The 24,503-nt window shown below is 42.3% G+C and overlaps 1 protein-coding gene across 4 annotated transcripts in view; it reads left to right on the top strand.

Annotated features, from left to right (window-relative positions):
- The window catches only part of Pcl (polycomb protein Pcl), a 96,466-nt gene that overhangs the window by 18,243 nt on the left and 53,720 nt on the right, over positions 1 to 24,503 (top strand). For 3 of the 4 annotated variants that reach the window (XM_089582233.1, XM_089582235.1, XM_089582236.1), the window contains 7 exons: positions 5,939 to 6,085; positions 6,971 to 7,045; positions 9,278 to 9,325; positions 12,462 to 12,509; positions 13,298 to 13,427; positions 18,264 to 18,404; positions 23,692 to 23,792. In XM_089582233.1, the coding sequence (XP_089438359.1) occupies positions 5,939 to 6,085; positions 6,971 to 7,045; positions 9,278 to 9,325; positions 12,462 to 12,509; positions 13,298 to 13,427; positions 18,264 to 18,404; positions 23,692 to 23,792 (690 nt within the window). The remainder of the gene's footprint in view (positions 1 to 5,938; positions 6,086 to 6,970; positions 7,046 to 9,277; positions 9,326 to 12,461; positions 12,510 to 13,297; positions 13,428 to 18,263; positions 18,405 to 23,691; positions 23,793 to 24,503) is intronic. The other variant, XM_089582234.1, reaches the window with a different exon arrangement.

Here is a 24,503-nt window from a genome sequence, read left to right as displayed (position 1 = left end):
TCCTTTAAAAGCTCTAATTTCGACCCTGCACCTTGCTATATATGAGGATACACCTCAGCCACCTTCTCGTTCCTGAGAAGAAGGCTGAGGTTTTTTTATTTGATGGGTTGGGAGCCTCGAGATCTTTGCCCAGGCAGGTATGGTTGATGAGGTTACCTAAACCTCTAAAGGTTTCCTAATAGCCATTCTTAAAGTTCCTTTCCTTTCTCACTACCAACTAGTACGAACTAAAGTTTTAGGCCCTTTACACCAATGATGGGTTTTCACATGTTTGTTAGCCATTCTTAAAGTTCCTTTCCTTTCTCACTACCAACTAGTACGAACTAAAGTTTTAGGCCCTTTACACCAATGATGGGTTTTCACATGTTTGTAAAATTTAGCAGAAAACAATTTTTCTATACCTTGAGCTTGGCGCAGGATAGCCTTGGATGCTTATGCGTCGTTAAACCCAACACAACAACAATATTTAACTGAACGTGTCTTCTGGAATCTAAAAACAGCATTAATTCACTGCCAGGTGCAAACTTTACAATCTGTATCCTTGAAGGTGCCTCAGATGCCAAAAATTTGTACTCTGTACCCAGAAGTGTTGTGGCAAACAAACATTCTATTTGTGGTGTACAAGACTATTCCATCAAAAATTGCAGCACCACACAGATGGAATGTCCAGACTATTGTGGTCAACACCCTACATACTCAAGAACTTGTGACACCATCAAAAACAAGAATCAAGTGTTTCTCTCTGCAAGACCTTATTCTGGTACTGCCGGCTGGGGGCTCAGCATCCCCTTGTAATGGCAAGCATGCAGCATAGCACAGTTGACATGCACTTGCCTTTTCCCCTTGCTGCACAACTTCCTCATTCCATAGTTCTCCATGTGGCACTCTCTGGAACAGCCAGAGCTGCTAGGAGAGACCTTGTCTCTTCTGGCACACCTCAGTATGCTTCTAGGTCTGCACCAGAGGCAGTGAAAGTGTTACTGAGCTCTTTGGCATCAGGGATGCCTAAGGAGCCCAACAGAGTACATACCACCACCATCTTGATCGGCCTAAAAGAAAAAAAAAAAGCATCCTATAACCATATCTACATCACCTTTCCTTTCTTATTATTTACTTTTGTGGATTCTGAGAATGTGATGTACTGTGGCTGTTTGGGGGTCTGTTAAAGGATTTGGACGACATTTATAAGGTACTCTATAGAATTCCAACCCTGCTTTTGTTTACAAGAAACATACATAAATTCAGAACACAAAAGCTTTTTTTAAAACAAATCATGGTATTTAGATAAGACAGACAGGGCAGCCTCCATGTGTTTGGTGAATAGCTGTGGTAGCACAAAAATCTATTCCATACCACCATCTTCTACTCCAAAAAGTTCCAAAAGCAGTGGCAATATGGGCCACTGTGGTTTGGAGACTACTCTCAATGTTCTCTTTTTTCATGTGACCCCGTGGCTGCCTCTCTAGCTATGGGTTTGAAGCACTGATTCATCATCTTCTATTCTTTCAAAAGGAAATTTTAATTTGTGTCAGTAGCTCTGGGATTTCGTTCATGTTGAGGCTAGGAAGAGTGTCTCATTGACAAACTTTATCTTCTGGTAACATAGCTTTAAACAACAAAGGCCAAACGCACTACAGCATGGCATGTAACACATGCACATCAATTGACCTAGCACTCATATTCCCAGTTCTCTTCCAAGCCACTGCATGGAAAACTGTTTATGAGCTAAATGGGAGTGATCACACAATTGTAATAGGGGAAAAAATGTATTCCAGAAACCCCATCTGGACAAAAACAATGAAAGATGGCCATGGGGTAACAAAAATTGCTAAGCTGCAAGCCAGGAACACAAGGCATGGTTAGTGTTTTGCAGATACCTAACTTGTAAACATTTCATTAATTTTAAAAGGGCAATGGCTAAGGGAAAGTGTATCCACTGTGGGTCCAAGAGGAAAATTCCGGCAACATTCACCTCATCGGTAAATTTATATAGGTACCCATAAGGTTTACGAGGCTATGAGCATTCAAAGGCTAAGCTGCCAATGTACTCCCTCTGGCCAGTGCCAGCAGGGAAGCCCCCAGCAGCGTAGCATACCAAACTGCAGTGTGGTACAGTATCCTCCAGGGCCTCCAATCAGATAGCGTAAGTGGCAACATGCTTAACACCATATGCAGCAAACTCTACACACACTCATTCTAAGTTTCTGTAGGAACTGCCCTTTCCAAAACCTTTGTGCAGGAGAGCTGTGTCACAGGGAGGTGTGTTGAGCTGCACCCTCTTCATTGTGAAGATAAATTCGCTCGCAAGAGTGTTGCCATGCTTGCTTTATTTCACATTTGGTACATGTCAACAATATCCAAATTAGCTTTTAAGTCTAGCATTCTGTCCATCTGTGAGCACCAAATCCAGGTGGTGGTGAACTATTTGTCCGGTGGGGCTGGAAAGATTCGCTTCACGTCTAATGAGCAGAAAACAGTTTGCATTATTTTCTGAAAGCAATGGGACGTCCAGCCAGGTCACTCCGTTTAAGTGTGAAAAGGGAGGATAGGTTTCTTGGGGTGCTTCTTGATAAGCCTTCACTCATTTCCACCTGTAACCAAGTTAGATTAAAATGCTCCAAAACCCTGACTTCCTTCATGATTGATGGGATTTTGTTCTATCAGTCTTGGGCAACTGACCCTGACTACCTATTAAGCTTACGTTCACAGAGCTGCTGTCCTTCCTGTTAGATGACATTTTTCTTGGTACCTGCAGTACAACAGGGTGTTCTGTGTCCGCTGCTACATTTGAGGGTGGTTTTGGCAAAAACTCTCAAGTTTTGGCCGCACATAACGCGAATACACACCTGTAGAAGAGGAGACAATTACCGCTGTATCTCACTTGACAGTGCACTGCATGCAACATGCTCAGTTCTTTGGTTTGAACCCCACTGGTGGTGTGTTGTCTTTTCTTTTACTTTCTATTAGCTTCTTTCCAAACAGTTGTGCAGATAATTTTCCTCCATAATCAACATCATAAAAAAAAATTTCTCTCTGCTTTTTGGTGTCGGTGCGCGCACACGCACGCACACACACACACGCACACACACGTGATAAGGGACATTCCCCTATGCTTTCCAATGTGTCAGTGGCTTGGTTTCTTTCGTATGTGTGAGGTGCCCCTTACCCTGCAAAGTTTACTAAACAGCCTTGAGCTGTTGCTCATTGACCATGGGTTGGTTGCTCTTAAAATTTTAGGTCCAGCTCACCATCTTGGGCTGTAGGCGGAGTCAGACTGTTGGTCTTTGGAACAAAGGCAACAGTACACAGGCTGTAGAAGTAACCCTAAAACCTTAGTACCCTTCTATTAACCTTGTACTCTGCACATCTGTGTCGCAGTTCTCTATGCATCCTTCGATTACTCTACCCTCTTCTGTTAGAATTAATGCACTTTCTTGGACGCTAAACACACCTTAAGGACACATTTGTTGATACGCTGAATGATATGATTGCCGTCTTGGGAACTGTATGCTATTCTATATGATATGTTGTTGAAATAGGCAAAATGGCACCCCCTGAGGCTGTTGGGTTACACCACCTTGAATTCAAGAAAACTTCAGGAACGCCCAATTGTTAGCATAGTAATTAATAGGCCTCAAGCTAGGTTCCTGAATGTAGCTGGTAAAGAGAGTGCATTGCAGTGCCACAGAAGTCATCCTTTTGAAACGTCATAGATATTGAACACATGGAATTCCCTGATCTCAAATCAGACGTATGTAAAGATTTCTGGACAGAATTGCAGGGAGCCGCCACGGTGGCTCAGTGGTTGTGAAGACGCGGGTTCGATACCGGCCATGGCGGTTGCATTTCAATGGAGGCAGAATACTAGGGGCCTATGCACTGTGCAATGTCAGTGCGCATTAAGGGACCCCAGGTGGTCGAAATTATCTGGAACCCTCCACTATGGCGTCCCTCATAGCCCGAGTCTCTTTGGGACTTTAACACCAGAAACCAAACCAGAATGGCCGGAGGAGCGGGATAAATGAACAGAAAATAAACTGTACACGATCCAACCACAATTAGGTAGACATGCCATTGAAAAAAAAGGAGTCATATACAAGGTATACACTGTAGGCTGAGTAAGGGATGTACAGCCTTGGTCAAAAGTCTTAAGGCCTTAGAATTTGGCTGCTGTAGTGAAATCCATGTTCCTAGAATGCTCTGTATAGCGGATCATTCGAAACATAAGTAAAGCAGGAAGCTTCTCTACTGCAAGAAGAAACCGTCTGCTAGCATTTCAAGGTCATTCGGTCTTTAATAGTGCCATAATGGCTGTTTTATGCGGCTGAAGTGAAAAGCCTTTGGCCGTAAGACTTTTGACCTAGACTGTATGTATTAAACTCATAAATACCTTCTTAAAGGCACGCTAGAGCCACAATGTTCCGAGTGTGAAGCCTTACTGTGCTACAAATGTTCCTGAAGTGTACACGAGACGGATTCTAGCTCACCTTTATTTTAGGCAATTGTGCAATATTTAGCTTTAATCATGTTTTATCGTATTTTATCTGAGGTGAACTTTTTTTATCTGGTATCTCTTTTTTGCCACTGAGCATCTTTGTCAGCATGTGATATACCTTCGTTAACATCAGTAATGATCGAGCCGTGTCACGTATCCAAAGCCTCAGCCCCCTTATTAAAATAAGGGATGTGCAATGAAGCTTCTATGCAAACAGCGGGAACCGTGCTAGTTTTTAATGACCAACCTTCTAGCACTTCTAGGTCCCATGCACTGTTTTAGTTTTTACATTACATTGTGTTGTTCATGCTTCCGAATCATTACATAAAACATGCTCAAGTTTTAGTAGGCTGTGCACACCTTGCATGATTTAATTGCAGGTTTCGGGCAAATTTACCCTCATAACACACCTTAAAGGATTGGGTTGACCAGTAACGTTGCTGTTGGTTACTCTTTTATTCATTGCTGACTCTGCGCTTTAAAAAGCCGTCGTCATCACCATCCTGATTTCTTTACCCCATTGATGCTTACTGTTAAGGGCACTGGAGGAAACCACCTGATAGCTGCCCCCTGTTGAAGACAGGCGTACTTATCTGGGCTAATTAGTGTTGCACATTTGATGGTGAAACTGGTAAAAAAACGCGACGAATGATCAAGGCAGCGTAGTACCTTGGCCTTCATGTAGCAGAAGGGAAGATGAAGGCTGATGCAGAAGAAAACTTTGCGTAAACACATAAATGATGACTTTGCGGTCATCATTTACGTGTCACAAAGTGAGCGGAAGTTCCTCCTGTGTTCTCTTCATTCGACCTGTTTCCTACACTATTTCTTTCTTCTCAAGTGTTTGAGTGGTTTTTGATTAAAGTACACCAGGTCTTGGTTGTGAGTTCATTCTTTGTTATGATGCATACTACATTAGTAAACATAAATTGCCGCGTGAAATCTGCCTGCACATTTTAATAATTTATAATTGAATTTCTTCTCTCGTGTTTCAATTTTGACAGCCAGAAGATGGCTGTGATGGTTAAGTGGACTAGAGGTCACGTAAGGGGTAAAAAAGCTGCAATATTATAGTGGCTTGCTCATTCTTCCTCATTCCGGCTCTTGAGGCTGACACGTGTGAAAGTTTGATTGAATGATAAAACGGCGATTATATCGTGGTTTATTTTTCGTCTGCCTCACGTAATCTGAAATTCACTTACTTACACTTTGTATCTGCTGGCTGTTGAAACTGAAACAGCGTGAAAGAAGGAATTAAGTTGCAAATTGTTTACCAAGTGTTAGCAAATTCTACATAGTGAGTTATGTATAGTGATTTCTTGTGCGCCATTCCAAAGAAGAAAATATGCAACCAAAAATTTGGCGACTGTACCCTTTCAAGGCTATTTATCAGAGTTGCACATCTTTCATTTTCTTAAACTTCTTTGGCACTTTGCATTGCAGTACGCCATGTCCCGGGGAGCACTGCAGGGTGGTCGTGAGCTGAGGCCGCGAGTGCGGCACAAAAAGCCGAAGCGTCTGCTGCGTAGCTGGTACAACTTGGTTGGCAAAGAGCAGGCTGTCCCAAATGGTGTGGACAGTGTAGATGAGGTGAGGAGTTCATTTTTTTTTTTTAATTAAACTTCTAAATGAAGCATCACATGAGTGATATTTAAAAAAAAAGCTGTGTGAAGTTGTCCCTGTCATGAAGTAGAATCTTTGCAGTTGGCGGGAATGCTGTGCCATTTGTGCCAATCTGTGCCATTGCACTGAATCTGCTACACGCTGCTATAAATTAGTGTTTTTTTTTTATGAAACTGTGCCAAAGTACTATACCAGCAACCAAGAGCCACAGCCAATGTAAAAAGGCTGAGGCTACCGCCTAATGTGCACAGCTACCACCATCTTGTGCAGAGGCGTAGTTCTGGTTCCCTCTCCTTGTATGTGACGGGCAAGATAACCGACTGAATCCAACCCTATCTCGTCTCGTGGTGAATGTGCACAGGTAATGATAAAATATCTTTTGAGAGCTTCAAATAGTGCTAAGTTTTGGTCCTGCTAGATTTGCTAGATTCATAGGGCTTTTGCACAGCACAGTCATGGTCTTATTTGATACATTAGGTCAACATTAGGCCACGAGGAAGGTTTCGGACACGCTGAAGATATAGTTAGAAGATTCCACAGACTTCATTTGCACTCACTAGCTGTAACAGTGCCATCAACATTCGGGCTTCCGATTTGTTTGTACATACAAGTAAACTCCGTTAGTTCGAAACTTCAGCGTAGAAGGTTAGTTCGTATCAGTAAGAATTGTAACTAAATTCACCCCCTTCCAACGCTGGGGTTACATCTCAGAGGGTTGGCATACGGTGACCACATTGTGCATACATGATCTCAAGCTTGTGTCATTGCCAGATGTCTTCTGCCACACAAGCTTGAATTGTATGTTATGGTGCGAGGAAGTCTAAACTGTGTCGTTTTGTTGCAAAAACGTAGAAGAAAGCAGCGAAGCGCGTGGGAAGCACACAGCGCCGAACCCATCAGTGGAGGAAATTAGCTGTGCTCCTTGAGGTGAGGACTCCGCAGGTGCGACAGAACGCTTTGTCGCGAGAGGCGTGGCCTTATTTGACTCCAAGAAACTTGTTATAGCCTCCTGTAAACCTGTGCAGTGCCTAGGCACTGTCCTGTGTTATGCCGTGAAACGGTAAGGGCGGGGTCGTGCTCATACTGTGGCATCATAACTTCAACAAAGCAAAGTGGCCAGGCTCATCCCCGAATGATTGCTGTGACTGCTATGACCTCTTCATTAATTCTGGCTTTCTCTAGCCGAGTTCCTTCAATTGGAGCGCGTTTTGGAGGGCTAATATCGTGACATACCAGTGCACTCACGTGGCAATTTTTAAATCCTTCCGGCTTATTTTAAGCTTAAAAAAAGAAACCGCGCAATGCTGATTTTAAAGAAAGTGACTGAAATGGGCATTTCTCAACATTCTCCACAATTTCTGCCCAGAAAAATTTGCGCTAATGCTAATACAAAATTTCGCTCATTTTAATTTGTTGCATGGTCAGTAAATATGGGTCAGTAAAAAATATGTAAAGTTGATCTAGACAGCTACCTACAACCCTTGCGCATAGTCATTTCTTAAACCGTGGCATTTTATATAAGGAAGCCGCTCGAAATTGTTTTTCCCTGTTAGATAGTCTGCTCTAAAATGCTTTTAGCCATTGCCACTGTTGTTGTTGATTGGCCAGTAATAAAAGTATTTTCTTCATATTAATCTGAGTAAAAGTAAACGAGTTTTAGGCCACTACAGATGTTCAAAATGTTTCGGTTAAAAAGCTGTAGGGCTTCAGGAAAAATGAATAATGCAGTCTCTGTTTAGGTTTATTCTGAAGATTTGTGAATAAAGTATGTGAAACCCTGGTGGAACACATCAATGGCTTGGTGCACATTGTTCTAGAAGCTAGTAGGGGAGCACTGTTAGGTGCCATATGTTCAGAAGATGATCTCCGACGACGGGCATAATGATTGAGTCTTTCTTGAGAGTGTGCAAAACGGTCACCGTTACAGAAATTTGCCACATGCACTATTTGATCCTCTGCAACTTGCAGGTCTCCCGATGCTTCTTTAAGCTGCCTTTAGAAACTTTTTGCCCAGTGTCCCCTTTTCTCCTTATTGCATTGTAATCGTGAGAAAGAGAAGTAATCTTTCCATTTCTACTTGTAATTGAAACTTTGTGTATCTGTGGTGGCCAAAGTTGATTCATTACACAGAGCATTTCAGTTTTATTCCTTGCAACATGTACCTGTTTCTTGCTTTTTAGGCTCATGTTATATGGGACACCTTGTATATCTCAATAAAAGTGAGGATTAGGGACTGGCAAATGTTTAGCACCTGCTAACTATGTTGTGGGTTTTAGATCCCATATCCAGCCTTCTCCCCAAGGATGGCCGACAGTTCATCACTGTGTAGCATTGTTTAGTACATAGCTGAGAAAAAAAATTGGATCTGACAATGTTTTGGAGATCCTATGTGTCTGTGGGTCTGTCGACAGTGGCATGCTGTCTTGATACATATCGGCCTTTGCTAAACTGGTCAGTACATGTTCCTTTGCTGCATGTAATGATGTAATATTGTGCAACAGGTACAAAGTGTCTCTTGTTATGACATCAGAACACCAGTTTGCACTGGGTCGTTTGTGCACAGGCAACACCTGTTCAGTCTGTGAATGCTTGCAAAGCCACACATTTTATGGTTGGATACAAATCATTAATAAAGCGACAAACACCCCTCAAAGGGTGCCCTCCAACTAATGATGTCAACCTATTGTCGCAACATCATGGTCAACTGCTTTGCACCTACCACAGCCACTAGCAGGTGCATAAAGTCTTACAGAAGCAGTCATTCATATTAGATATTCATTTTGGATGCAATACTTAGGTATCACATGATCACCTCCTCTTATAAAAGGCTGCAGCTGCTTTTGGAGCTGCATTGATTCCATCCATTGATGCTGATGGTTGCTTTATTGAATGAGCACAAAAAGCATGAACTTGAGACCTGTGCTTCAGTTGTGGTGCTTACGGATTGCATTTTGAAAATTTTTATCTGCTTGCTTCACTGCTGGTTGCAGCCTCTGCCAAGTGACTTTGAAAGGATAGATGAAATATGTTGTGCTAAGTTACATTGCAATAATTACAGGTTGTCTAGCAGCTCTTAATGCTTGCAAAGCCACACATAGTTGTGGTTCTCGAGAGGTTTCTGTCACTTAGACTAATGGAATCTTCTGCTTTTTTGTGTAGGGAGCAAAAGAAAAGCATCGACATAACAACCATGAAATTGAAGAGCAGGTAAGTCCAGTTTAGTACAAACATTTATTTTCTTCACTTCAAAATATGGCTTCACTGCAGTTTTTATCAGCAGTTGTGATCGCGTCATATTTGTGTTGGGAAGACCATTGAGATGACCTTGTAATCGCAGAAAGTTGTTCGAAAGTTTTAGTTTAAAAGACTCATGGGCTTAAGGAAGTTACTGTGTCATCAAAATTTTTAAAGGGGTTGTGAAAAGAAAATGAAGCTGCCTGGTTTTAACTTTTACTGCTTCCATAAACATCCGACGCGGTGTGTAAATAGCATGGGCCAAAATAAAGGCCAAAGGAGGGGGTAGGGGGGATGCAGTGCTCAGAAAATTTGGGGGGTGTTCTGACACTGAAACACCCCTCGTGGCTACGCCCCTGGTCACCAGAGCTTCGAAGTTTGAATGCATTGTGGTGCCATTGTTGAGTCTGTACTGACTTTCTTTGCCAATTTAAAATGTAAATTCCTGTTACAACCGCAAGTTGTGTTCTTGTTATTAATATTTTTAAACTCGTCTCTGTCAACAGACCTCCTTTTAAGTTCTAAAGAAGCCTACTTTTTGTATGCCTTTCTCGTCCACTTTCTTTGTTGTTAATCTAGCTGGTTGACGTGAACTAAAGCAGTAGTTCCCACCTGCTTTTATGAGAGATTGAACAGGTGGTTACATTTAGTGTAAGGGGCACCCCATAAAATTTACTCACAAAGTCAAAAATTAAATTTACTCTCCTTCTCTTGGAAGTGGTAGCTGCTATGGTTGCTCTGAGGCTGTGGTGTTCCAGGCTTCGTACGCGGTCATAGGTTCTTTCCAGCCGTGGTGGTTGCATTCCAGTGGTGGCTAAATACGAAAACAGTTGCATATTAACGCAACTGTTTCTCTTTCGTTAGGCATGTTAAAGAATCTTGGGTAGTCGAAATCAATCTGAGTGCAATAAAATGAAAATCATGTGGAGTGAGTTTTTTCATAGCAGATTTTTTAGCCAAGTTCTTAATTCTGTTCTTACCGTGGCTGTTAAATTGCCCAGTTTGTGTGGTGACATGGAAGGGCCCATAGTAGGACATAATCACAGTTGTTTCATGACATGTAGTACCATCCAGTGTTGCAAAACAACTGTGCTTCAGTTAGGATATTTTTTTGTTTGTTTGTTTTTTCCTACTGCATGAGGGAGTGCAGTAGAATCTCAGTAATACGAATCTCACAAGGTTGGAAAAATATTCGTATCCAAAAATTTGTATCATCCGAAACAAACAAAACTCGTATTCAGAAGCACGGGAAATGCAGCCACGCAGTTCTGCTTGCAGTTGACGGGATTTATTTGCGGCCACGTGCCACCACTCGCTGCTCGTGATGTGTATCACGCAACTGGCAATTGCAGTGTAGGCTATGGTCAGGTTGCTCATCGCTGCTCAGTGTTTACCGGTGTGTACCGCATGACTGCCGATTGTGGCATCGGCGCTGATGCTCAGTCTGATGAAGCCATCAGAGTAAGCATGGTGTCCTTGTCTTACACCAACCCTGCTCAGCAATGGCACTGTTCTCGCGATATTAAAGCGTCAACGCTTGACTTTGTGGATACAAGTGACAGTTATGTGCGAAAAGGCAGAGTTTCTGAGCATTACCGTGATGGAAAAGTGCCACTGTCTATGCTAGTTTCTTAAAGCACCTAATCCACCATGGGAATACCAAGAAAAGGAGGTTTCATGTTTGGCTTGGCTAGTGCTAGGCTGATGACATGGGTTCAGCCTCTGAGTCGGTAGCTGCGCCGCAATGCTCTCCTCTGTGCGCAGGTTAAATTAATTTGAATAGTGCGCTTTTTGCTTCTGCTATAAATTTGACGCAAATGTTAGGTTATTTGTTTGAGGTTTGCTAAAGAAGAGCCATATTGTTATGGCTGACTCCAGGTTTCATGCCCACCAATAACCAAGCCAAATATGAGACCTCCTCTTCCCGGCATTGCTGTGCCTCACCATGGTGGATGAACTATAGCAGCGCCATTTTTCTCCCTAGGCAGTAGCGAGGAACTCTGTGTGAAAACTTGACGTCCATTTAGCGGCTTTTATAGTCTGTGATTTATTTTTTTTGGCAATGAAGAGAAAGCTACGGGTGCAGAGCCTCTTAACTTTATCAGTCCACCATTAGTTAGACCAGAGGATGGCTGCCTGGCACACCGCCCACTGCTCAGTTGCTTTGCTCCGTTGCTGGTGTAGCTTGCGCCATCTGTGGAACGCTGTTGTAACCAGACATGCCTAAGCAATTCATTGTAATCAGGGAAACTGTTTTTGCCATGGCTCTTTAACGTTTAAAATTTGTACTGATGTTACAAATATGCCTTTAAGTAACGAGCGTTATCTGCATACTGTGTATTAAGAGGAAACTCCAAACTGCAACTGGGGACTCCATTCTGCTGTGTAGGAAGAGAGGACTTAGACTTGTTTTGGCTCTGTAGATTTGGCTGTATTGCCTCGAAATATTGTTGCAGAGTAAAGTTAGGACAGTGATGACTGCTCCTCCCAGCTCATACCATTGGCAGGTGCCCGCCCATAACGTTTCTCACTTTTGCCGAGGAGACATGCGGCTTTCCGAGCTTCTCTGAATGTACTGGACATCTTATGAAGGAATCCTTGCCACCAGCTGAGAAGTGGGTTTGGAGTTTTCTCCAAGACTGCTTGGATTTAACCTTGGCATTGCACTGCGGAGTTGCCCAAGCGCTTCTCGCAAGCAGTTGATTTTTTTTTTTCCGTACTGGTCAGAAAGTTTAGCATGAAGAGTTCTATTACTTTAAATACTCATATTTCAGATTTCTTATTCGCCTATTTTTTGACTGAATATATATTTATATTTAGTTTTTTGTGAATGTTTGTACCAGTCAGATTTTTTTTCTTCATATGCAATATGTATCATGTTTTTTTTTTCTTTGTGTCACTAAAAAGAGGGTTTCATTAGCTACCCACTGATTGTTGCAATAAAAAAGTGGTTAAATTTATGGCTGAATTTTTTATGCTCACCTCCCTGAAATTGTCTCTTTTCTCACAGTAAGGGAAGAGTCAAGCCACATTAGTGTGTTTTTTTTTGGTAAATAGTGATGTATGTTAAACCAGTGTTAGTAAAGGCATTGACTTCAATTCTTTCCAGGTGCAAAAGGACACAAAGCATCGTCATACGAATCATGAAATAAAAGAGGTGATGTTCCTTTTTATTTTTTATTTTTGTTATGGGTTCTTCTTGGGGTACTGTGATATCAAAGCGTTTGGTAGTTTTATGTGTTCTGAAGCTATGTGCCCACTATCAAACTCCTGTGTTTCCTTCAGTGGTGGCAGCGGTGGAATTCAGGATAATAAATTAATTTGCTAATGGGCTTGTATCCAGGCAAGCAGTCCAGCAGAAAGTTGCTAGCAGTTTTCGTCATTATTGAATAAACAGCCACATGGTGCTGAGCTCTATTTCAGAATATGCCAGTAAGTAGAGGCTGAGTTCAGGTTGACCTACGAGCTCAGGTTCAGGTTGACCTACGAGCTGGTTCACGTATAAATTTATGTGCTGATGCTAGCTTTTATCTAGTTCCCATTCACTTTGGTCAGGTATACAGTTTCTGTTTATAATATTTCTGAACCTTTTCTGTATTGTTCATTCTGTTTTTCTTGTAACTTGATCCTTCCTTATAGTCTCCGCCATATTTGTAGTTAAGGGTTCTGGTAATGACTATTGGAGTTTATGTCTATCTATGGACAGGCACTTTGTGAATCGCAGCCCTGTCTTTTCATGAGATGCTTACTTTTTAATGACTCGCACTTTTTAGCTGATTTATCGGTATGGAAGTACCAGAATTGTAGTGTTGGTGGGATATTAATTTGTAGCAAAGGTAGATTGCTGTGCAATTTTTGGAAATTGCATGAAAGTTTTGGTTTTGTTGAACTCTTTCCCTTTTTTTCTGTATTAATTTTTGACTGCAATGTTATGTCATTATGCAGCCCAGTTGTAATTCCGTTGGAAGCTCTGGTGAACATACGGCACCTGGCAAAGTGCGTCTCAATGGCAACATATTTCATGGTGGCTCACCGGAAAAGATAGTCAATGGAAGATGCCACACTCCTCGTTCAGGTCAGTACAGTTGACAGTCCCCTCTCCCGCTTGTTCTCAGTAGCTTTCGTGTTTATTTGCTAAGTCCACAGGTTTGATCCCACCTACAGTCGCCACGTTTTGATTTAGGTCAAGTGCAGGAATGTCCATGCACTGAGGTTTCACTGCATGTTAATGAACCCCAGCTTATTGAAATTAATCTGGGGTCTTCTACTATGGCACTCCTAATAGCTTACAGCATTGCTTTGACACGTAGAAGTCCAATAATCAATTAAGGGGAGACGGGTTTGAAATGAACATTTTTATTATTAAAGATATTGTAATGAAATTCGGCGTGTGTACATGTTTCTTCTTAATGTTTCCAAAATGTTCTTAGTTTCAGTATGTCTCAATTGGTTCCTATATTATAGGAAAAAAACTGAAGCCTAATTAGTTAAATTCTTATGGGTTGTTAAGACACTTTCTACATTTTTTGGTTTCATTTGAAATGGGGCTGTAGCCAAAGACCTGCCTTCTGACGCCATAGTGTGACAACCTCTGGTTTGGTTGAGACAAAAACTAAGTATCACTAGATTTAAGAACAAACCTTTACTTGCATGGTCTTCCCCTTCAAATACAATGTTCTGCATTCTGTTTATGCCAAGTCATAGAGAAATGGTATCAGCGCTGTGTGTGTGTCTTCTTTCTTTGTCCCTTGTAAGCACGCTGTTTTACGGTGTGGTCATGTACCAACTGGCCCGGCAACTATCCTTAATGCAACTTCATGCTACTCACGCTAGCAGGTTAATGCGAAGTGACGGGGGGAGTGAGAAGGGGGTCCTTTGGCAGGGAAAAGCTGCTTTTTTTCTTGGCTTATATCCGATTACAGTGCTCGCAATTCACAAAAGGGCTCCAAATGGTCTGTGGCCTGCCCCTTGTATACGATGATAATTTACCAGTGCCAGGGCAAGTGAGTCAAGCACTGGCAGTAATGCATTAGCAACTCGGGAGCAGCCACATGACCGAATGGATCTCCACATGACACTTCAGCGCATTCCGCCTTTTTCACACGGCCATACTACGCATGTGCGCTTCTCCTCCTCCAGCTCCAATGGTTGAAAACAAATCCCCAGTGCCTACTGCGCATCTGCATCCTATATTAGTGAGAGGTGCATGTGACAGATGGCAGCAGCTGTCAAGCATACACTTGCCACTTCACAAGCGCAGTGGGTGCCTCATGGACCCAGATTGCACCTGCGTCTCCCACATGCATTTGTTTTCAACAAGCATCAAACAAATTTTGCCCACACCCCAGAGGGCGCCACATCCTGTGAAAAAGGCGGATTCAAGCATGACAATTTCTGATAAAGTGACGAAAGCTGTGTCACACCTAACACGCACCCAAAATATGAAATAGTGAGCCTGGGCTGGAAGTGAAACTAAATTCTGAATGTTTAAACCCATTAAAAGTTGTGTGCACTTCTTCTGAAGCAATATAGATGGCTTTTGCGAATAAAATGTAAATCCCACTGTTTCCTGAAAAAACCTTAACAAGCTGCGTTACTCGTTGTGCTCTGTGTAGGGGGTGTGCAAATATTAGAAAATTTCAAAAGCGAACCGAATATTCTTTTATTCGATTATTTGAACGAATCAAACAGTGTATTTTCGGAACTATTCAAATCGAATCTAACATCTTCTCAATTTTTATTAATAGTTTTAAAATAATCGACAGGAGGTTTGAATAAGGCTCGCCATATTTTCCTTCGACGACTGTTCCCATAACAGACCACACCGATGCCGCGCACTGTCCTTCCGCAAAAAGTATGAATGGGATGAGGCTTCAGCACCACGACGCGGTCCATTTGTGTGGCGGCGTTCATAACGCTTGCATATGGCCTTTAAGATTAAATAATGCGGCGGCAGGAATCAGGCAAATTCAGCAAAATCCTGCCTTGATGCTCGATCTTGGAGGCGATGGTTCACACGTAGGTGCCACCAGTCTCATTTCCTGCGGTGTGGCTCTAGTGCTGCCATGTACCTATTGGTTTTCTAATGTGTACAACGTTTCCTCCAACCTGGTGGTCAGCTTTTTGGGGTGACATGATTGGATAAAGTGTCTTTCACCTAACCAAGCAAATGGTAATTTTCCTAAACCTATAACTTGACAGTCTCAGAGTTATTAGTGGCTTCATGTTGTGACCTGCTAGTGGAGATTAGTCTTGCGTCTGTTAGCAGCTATAGTTTTAATTTCTTAAGTTTTAAATGTAATAGCGCCATACAGCAGGGCCACCATTGACGCTGCAATGTTTCGCACTACTGGCCATTTTGTACGAATATTCACACAAGTAGCGAATATCAGTACTAACATTTGATTATTATACGATTCGGTTTTTAGCTACACTATTTGTATTCGATTTGGAAGCGAAGCTACACTATTCGTATTTGATTCAGTTTTATTCGCACACCCCTAGGTTTGTGTTAAGTGAAACGTGGAAGAGTAAGCAACTGATAAAGCTTATACAATCAAGCAATGCCAGATGTTCCTTGTATTCCTAGACAAAAACTAAGTATCACTAGATTTAAGAACAAACCTTTACTTGCATGGTCTTCCCCTTCAAATACAATGTTCTGCATTCTGTTTATGCCAAGTCTGTGTTTATGTCTGTGTCCAAGTCTGTGTTTATGCCAAGCGCTGTGTGTGTGCGTGTCTTCTTTCTTTGTCCCGTGTAAGCGCGCTGTTTTACGGTGTGAGTAGCATGACAATGCAGGCAGGAGACTATCCCCTTTCATTTGCCATTCCCTGCATTGTCACGTAAGCAGGTTCATGAGAATCGACCAACGCCAATGGCTAGAAGGGGGCCCTTTGATGGGGTAAAGATACATTTTTCTTGATTTCTACCCAACTATAGCAATGGTAGGCTGTTAAGACATGAGTAATTTTGTTTACAATTTTGTTTACAATTTTGTTACATAACGGCCTTGTCCCGTACATTCAAACAGCGGTATACTGAGACGATTTGACGCTGTTCAAACTTGTGCGCTTGACTCGTGCATGGCTAGTACTATGTACAGATCATTCAGCATGCAGATTACTCAAATATATATATGCTCATATTCCAATACGATGCAAACAGAATACTGACCGACAATGTTACAGTGGATGCGCGCCTTTAATAGGTGCCACATGCCGTGTGCAATATTCCAAACACAACGCTTCAGTAGTTGTTTACAAGTTGCGAATGCACAGTCACACAACAAAAGGGTTGTAAGATGGCCAAGCCAATTCGTTGCCCACCGGAACGCATAGGCTGATACGCAGCTTTCCCTCCAGAGTCTGTATATTAACTCTGTAGCTGCCAAGGTCTGCACTGCGGGTGCTGACGAGGGCTCGAAGCAACGAGCTAAGAAAAGCTAGCACTTTAAAGTAACATGATCTTGTGTACGGAGAAAAGTGGCAGTCGGGCGGCCTCATTTGCGTATTTTATCGAAGCATGAAAACCTGGTGCGTGTTACAATCGTAGTCATATATTTCGCTTTTTTTATGCGAAGCATATTGCTAGAGCTACCACTCACGCTGTCGCCGTGGGACCCCCACGTGACACCGTGACGTCACACCACGTGACATCGGATGAGAGAGCCGGCCTCCATCTCGCGCCGTCACCGTGGGACCCCTAGCCGTCACGCCACATGACACTGTGACGTCACACCACGTGACATCGGATGAGAGAGCCGGCCTCCACCTCGCGCCGTCGCCGTGGGACCCCTAGCCGTCACACCCGCGCATTCCCGCGCATTTCGAACGCGCGTTCACACTCGGTGTAGGTGAAACGCTCGCTCCACCGGGCAGGCAGACGCGGCTTCCGTGGCAATCCAGGCGCTCACCCAACGCGCGTCTCGGGGTTAGTTGGCGTTCCGCTGTAGCCATGCCGTTGTCCTCCCCCACGATGAAGGCTTCTAGTGGTTGTATTAAAATGACCAAGTATTCAACCAAGGAAAGCCATGTATTACCAAGCCTAGCCACTAATATGCTTCGCATTCCCCAGGCTTAGCCAAGCTGAGCCTCAGCAATTTTTTTTTCTGACCTTGAAAACAGGTGCGCATTACAATCGAGTGCGCATTAAAATAGAGTAAATATGGTATTGCTCTTTTATGTGTTGTAAGAGTATATTTCTTCAGTTTAAATTTGATGTTGGCTGTCTACACAGTTGTCTGTTGATTTTTCAGACTGTCTAAGGACCGTGAAAATGTGCGAAAAATCGGGCAATTTGGGAAATCAAATTTAACCAAAAAAAATCCCTTCAACTTTCTTAACCAATATGAGGGAGGATAGGTTCATAGAGACATCAACAGAGTCCACCGTACATGCCAAATGAGATTTTGCTGGGAACTTGATCAGCTGCTGTGGCTTTCTTAGCTTCAGGAATCATGCTTGGTGGTTCTTTGCCTTGGGAGGCTGCATCAGAGGCCAAGGTGACCTACCTCTGTCATCTGGGAAATGGTTGCTGAACGATTGCAGATGAGCCACTAGAGGCTGGCTAGCCAGTATGAAATTTTTAAGTTGTTCTGGAATAAGTGTTTCAGTGCTGTCTACATGAAGACTTTATGTCAAAGGTTGGCATGCTAGGCCTGAATGAAGGACCTGAATGAAAGAAAACTCTGTGGGATGAATGTGGTTTTTTCTGTATATAAGACTGTGTGTGTTTAGTGCATTTGTGCAGACGAGCCTTTTTGAATGAGCTCCAGAACAGAACTAACATTAATTTAGAGAATTCATTCTCAGTTTCAGTTTGTTTGAAAAGAATATAGCATTGCTCTCACATACAGGTCAGAGCATAATATTTTTTGTTAATTTTGGAGGGGATCTGTTGTTTTTCATAGATCCTGGTGCCAAGAATGGCATTGACCTAACTTCTGGTGAGGAATCTGAGTGTGAAGACAATGATCTGGTCTGCAGTGTCTGTTCTATGGGGGAATCTGAACCCCCAAATGAGATTGTCATCTGTGACACTTGCAACAAAGGTAGGTCGTGAACATCAGTTTGCACCTTCTTTTTAGACAACAAGGAGTTTTTTGTGTATTTTACTCTGTTCACTGCTTTAAACTACTGGTTTTCATACGAGGCTTTTCCATGTTGGCTAATGTAGGCAGCAGGGTTAGAAACTTGCTAACATCTGCTACAGTAGCTTAGAAGCTTGCTAACATCTGCTACAGTAGTCACAATCTATAGGTTTTGCTCTTTTTTTTATTATTTAATATTCTCTCATAGTAAGAATGCATCCCACCTGGAAGGCCTCCCAGGATGGAATGCATTCTTTCAACAGCTTATTGCAGTATTTACTGTCACAATGGAAAGAAACGCGAATGGGGCGCCTACGCGCTCCGCTGTTCGAGTTTCCTTTGACGATGCTTTTATCTGGGTGGTAAGAAAAGTCGTTAGAGTCATCATAGAATGCATTTCGGACAACTTTAGCACCTTTTTGCTACTACTGAAGCAAAAGCGTGATTAAAAGAAATGCGAACAGCGGAGCGCCTAGGCTCCACTCTGTTCGCATTTCTTTCTATCGTGATAGTACACCGCACCTTCACTTCCACTGCCACTCTTTACCTGGCCGCCTCTGTTGTCATTTTGACGTTAATGCTCAATATCAGTTTACTATTTCACCAATGGATAAGCCTAATAACTAGGTCTCTGTAAGCAAGAAAAAAAATGGGAAATATTCCCGAAACAGCTTCAAAAGATCAAAGTTCACTTCTTTTCTTAGCCTGTTGATTAAACCTCTGTCTGATTTGCATGAGAAATCCTTGAGCATTTTAACCCATGTAATGTGCTGTAGGTTTACCTGTTTGTTCAGTGACACTGTCCTGTTTCCTTACGCATGTGCCTGTTATGCTTGCTCACTAAAATGTATAGGAATAACACATACGCCTTTTACCTGGGCCTAGCTTGTATGAAGCAAATTCGACAGTCTAGTTCCCCGTCTGCTCTTATTTGTAGTTTAGACTCTCCATCTGCTTTAAGGAAAGGTGCAGTAACTGGCTCACTTTCTCGGTGGACATCTAAACCACATCATGTGGCATGAACGCTCACTAAAAACTCCAGTTGCTAGGCAGCGTTCGTCTTTCTGCTGCTGCCTGCTGTGCAGAAATGCTAACAAGTAAAGGGGCGAACGTGAATTTGGCTGGCAGCTGTTCACTCAGCATTCATGTTAATTTTTTTTAATCTCACGGCACATTTGAAAGTGCCTGCTGACAGAGTGAGCCAGTTACTGTGCCTTTGCTTTCCTCAAAATCCAACGTAGAATCTAGGCTGCGAGTAAGGCTAAACTGGGAACTAAACTGTCCAATTAACTTAGTTCAAGTGAACTTCGGTTTCACTGAGTAGCAGGGAAATGGTGTTAGAAGTTTCAAGCGGTTTTAAGAAAAACTTTTGGTATGGAAGCGTGTGAAAGTGCATGGAAGGATGTAGTTTACGCTCATTTTCACTTTCATGCTTGGGCATGCAAAGCTGTGATAGCTGAATAAGAATTGAACTCATAAAACTGTGTTATTTTGCCTTTAAATAAGCTAGTGGTTTTGTTTCAGATGTGCACAAATTGTTGGGATTAATCTTCCTTAGAACAGATGTTCCTTACTGCTGTGTAGTATTTTAAATTTACTTAACAAGTTTTTGTAGCTTTTCACTTAGTGTGTGCGTACCACATTTTTTTTTGTGTGTGTGGTTGAAACGTGTGTGCCTGTAGCATTGATGCATTGTTTAGAAAGCTCTAATTCAAATACCTTGCTCAATTTTTCAGTTTATTGATGGTGCATTGAACAAAAAAATTTTTTGCTTCCAAACTGTTTTTTTTTTTCTGCAATTCTGACTTGTATTCAAATTAGCCTCATTTCATTGTCATGATTGATATTACTGGCATACTCAGCAGCACAAGTATATCATTTGCTAATCAAGGAACACATCTTGTGAAGACCCCACTGCCTTGGTCTTGCTGATATAACAGTATCAGCTGCTTTGTGTAGCCAATACTCATCCAAGTTTCATCAAAGCACATGTGCATGAAATGTCATTTGTCTCTTTTGCTGGGTTAGTAGGAAGTACTACATTGGAACCGTAGAATATAGCAGAATTGTTTAGCAAATGTTTTGTAGAAACTGGCCAAGGTGAAGGCACAAACTTTTTCGTTGTACTTTGAAACACAATGTACAGTGGTAATGTTATTATTCTGTGACTTGTGATTACTGATTATCATGGTAGCATGCAAAGTGTGCATGACGGATAATGTGATTTTGAAATATGTGGTAGCAATTGTGATGGCTGAGAATAAGCACAGTGTGAAACTGTTCATGAGGTTTGAAACACAGTTTGAAAGCAAGGCAACAGTAGTCGGTCTATTTGTCGATTTTTCCAAGACATTCGACCTGGTGAATCATGATGTTCTGCTGCAGAAGTTGGACTTTTACGGTATACGAGGGTGTGGATTACAGTTATTGCAATCATATTTATCCCATCGATGTCAAATAGTCCAAAAAAACAACTCGCGATCACGAGTACTGCCACTGCCTTGTGGTGTTCCACGAGGCAGCATTTTGGGCCCCTTGCTATGACATTGTTAATATTAATCGGAATGCCAAATTTTTTATATACGCAGATGATATCAGCATATTTTTTTCTGGTAATAACATAGATGAACTCATCACTGATTGTAATGATACCAAGTCCAGCTGCAGCAACGGTCTTTATCCAGTTACATGAAGATTAACGAATATAAAACAAAAGCAGTTGTCTTCCGGCCGAAAAAATAACGTGTTCCTCCGCATGCCGATATTGTTTGAAACTCTCATCCTGTTGATATTGTTGATTATTCAAAATGTCTAGGTGTGATATTCACTGCCAATCTGTCCTGGGAATCTCATGTGAATTATGTATTAGCCAAACTTGCTCGAATAACCGGTGTAGTCGGTCGTCTCCGATACATGCTTTCGACGAAAACAAAAATATTGGTCTATAATTCTCTTTTCTATCCACACGTCAACCACTGCCAACTTGTCTGGGGCACAACTACTTTCTCTAACACAAAAAATATTTCATATGCAAAAACTGTATCTGCGCCACGTGTACAATGCTGGTTATAATGCAGCCACTGCAGAATTCTTTCACGGTGCTCATGTTATTACAGCTCACAAACTATACCGCTACTGTTTGAGTGCTCGGTTTAAATATGAAGTGAAAAAAAAAAAAAATATTAATAGCCTGGATGCCTTGGCACATTTGGAAAAAAATGAGAAATGTTATAATACTAGACGTGGAGAAAACTGGAAGGTTGCTGTACCACGCTTGAATTCTGGTATGAAGCATTTGTGTTATTCTCTGCCATCTCTTTTAATATTATCAGTCTCTGAATTTTAATTTATTTAGTTGTTCCTCTGTTAAACTTAGAGACCTGTTTGATAATTGACAAACCTGATTTCATCTATTCTGGTGTTTGTTTTATCTGGCTCAGGACTTTTTCTTTTATACTGCATTGATCAAGTGTCTTGATTTGTTTATCGCTTGTTCATTCTCTAGTGCTGTCTAGATGCTGCCTTATATATGGGGCTGCGGACTTGTCAAGCCGCCAAGTGGCAGCTTTTTTTCCGTAGCCCCTCCATCTATAGCACCTGATGGAAAGATTTGAATTGATTTTATCATGTCAGCATGCCCTCATGTTACAGATACCAAACTGTGACATGGGCGCAGGTCATGCTGCGATCGTGCCCCAAAGCATGTGCTGCATGAAGCAAGAAGTCTTTTTTTGTGGCCAACGACGGCCGCAAGGACCGGGAGAGGGAACCCACAGGAAGAAGCAAATGGAAGCTAGCGCCTATGACTGTACCCTCCACGCCCCACCACCGGTCCCGTAATACGGGTGGACGGACGCATTCTAAGCCATGACTGGCGCACTACTTGTCTCATTTTCAACATGATTGCAAGCTCTTTGTAGGCCATTTCAATGGCAACCACAGGCATGCCACGGACTAAAGCGGCAACAGCGAGGAGCAAATGGCCATGTCTGTCCAAGCCAGACCATCCAGTTGACTTAATTTAAATCCAAGATGCCGGCTTTCACTTGAGTGGGGAACTGATTAGTTGTGACAGCGGTGCCTGCTTGCATGTATATCAGGTTGATGAAACAAACTTTTTGTCAAAAAATATCCATAGTACTGCTGACATCTATTTTTGTTCGACAAATCGAACTTTTCAATTCCGCAGGGTCCAGAATATCGGCCGTGAACATGTACACGTTCCTTATGGGGTGCGTGGTGGTTCCTTGACAAATTCTGAAATATCAATGCAAGTCCGAAATATTGGAGTAAAAAAATTGGTTGGCTACTTTGGCTTGTTCAAATGTCAAAGTGTGCTCTGCAATATTTTGGCTGCACCTGTATCTGTACATGTGCAACCACTGCTAGAGTGCACTGAAATGCAAGTTTTTCTCCTCTCGCAGGCTATAATAATAAATTGGTTTTTGAGGAAAGGAAATGGTGCAGTATCTATCTCACATATCTCTGTGGACACCTGAACTGCACCTTAAGGGAATGGAGGAAGGTGGGAGTGAAAGAAGGATGAAAGAAAGGTGCTGTAGTGGAAGGCTTCGGAATAATTTCAACCATCTGGGGACTTTTAACATGCCCTGACATCACGCAGCACACAGGCGCCTTTTGCGTTCCACCTCCATCAAAACGCGGTTGGGTCCGAACCTGGGTACTCCGGCCCGGTAGACAAGCGCCCTAACCACTGAGCCACCACGGCCGGTCCTCTTGCAGGCTCCGCTTTACTTCTGGGGCACTTGCACATAAAGTAAATATGTCTGTAAGGAGCTTTACACATTTTTGTTTGTATGAGCTGAAATAGGACTTCTTTTTACAACTGTTGCACGGAATGCTGTTGAGTGATATTTAAATGCTCCCTGCCGCGGTGGCTCAGTGGTTATGGCGCTCGGCTGCTGACCCGAAAGACGCGGGTTTGATCCCGGTCGCGGCGTCTGAATTTCGATGGAGGCGAAATTCTAGAGGCTCATGTACTATGCGATGGCAATGCACGTTAAAGAACCCCAGGTGGTCGAAATTTTCGGAGCTCTTCACTACGGCGTCCCTCATAGCCTGGGTTGCTTTGGGACATTATAAACCCCAATAAAAACCAAGCCATATTTCAGTGCTGCATTGAGGTTGCAGTGAAAATTGGCCACTCATGGTGCTGCTTTACTGTTATTAAGCTGTGTATTTTTATTTGCCTACAGAAGGGTTTTATTCTTGTTTCCTTCAATGAAAGGCTTTCACCAAGCATGCCATACACCCAAGATAAGTGACCAAGTCCTTCTTCCAAATATACCATGGCACTGTCGAAACTGTGTTCCTGTTGGCTCTGTGCGGGTAAGAACTTGGTCTTCTTTCTTGTCCATGTGAAAACTTTTATTTAAACTTATACAAACAGCATACTCGCACATGGGAAGATGCAGATGGCAGCTTACAACTTGTTTTATCATGTCAGTGTGGCACCTTAAAGGGTTGTGCTAAGTTTGTGCCAGTCGCATCCTGTCTGGCTTGTCTTCTAAATAGTGCAACCCATCTTTCTCAATCCTGCAGGTGAACAGAATGGGTTGTGAGCTCTTGCTATAAAATGATACAAGTGTGTGTGTGTGTGTGTGCGCGCGCGCAAGGTTGGCACTTTGGCCTTGATAAGGAGTAAGGGAAAAAGGATTTGCTTTATATTGACAGATTCTGGCAACAACATTACTGGGTAAATGAGGAATATCAATTTTGGATTAGCATGGGAAATTGCATGAAAAATAAATGTTCTGCAACAAAATTTGTCACTAGTAATCTGTTCCATCATATACCTACACGTTGGTGTACTTAGTTATGCTGTTGTTGAAAGCATCATGTTCTTTTTTTTTTTTTTTTGTTCAAGAGCTTGTTATACAATGTGTTGCGCCAATAAACGCACACTGTAGAATGCTTCTCCCAGCTAAACGGGTGCATTTTTCGAGCTCAAATTTCGCACAGAAATGGCATTTGGTCGGCAGAATTGTTTTATACCACGTTTGTTTGGGGTACTTACCTGATTCAAATTCGATCAGAAGA

Source organism: Amblyomma mixtum, chromosome 3 (assembly GCF_055824585.1).
Source record: "Amblyomma mixtum isolate Tamu chromosome 3, ASM5582458v1, whole genome shotgun sequence".
NCBI lineage: Eukaryota > Metazoa > Arthropoda > Arachnida > Ixodida > Ixodidae > Amblyomma > Amblyomma mixtum.
This window is presented reverse-complemented; position numbering and strand designations above follow the sequence as displayed.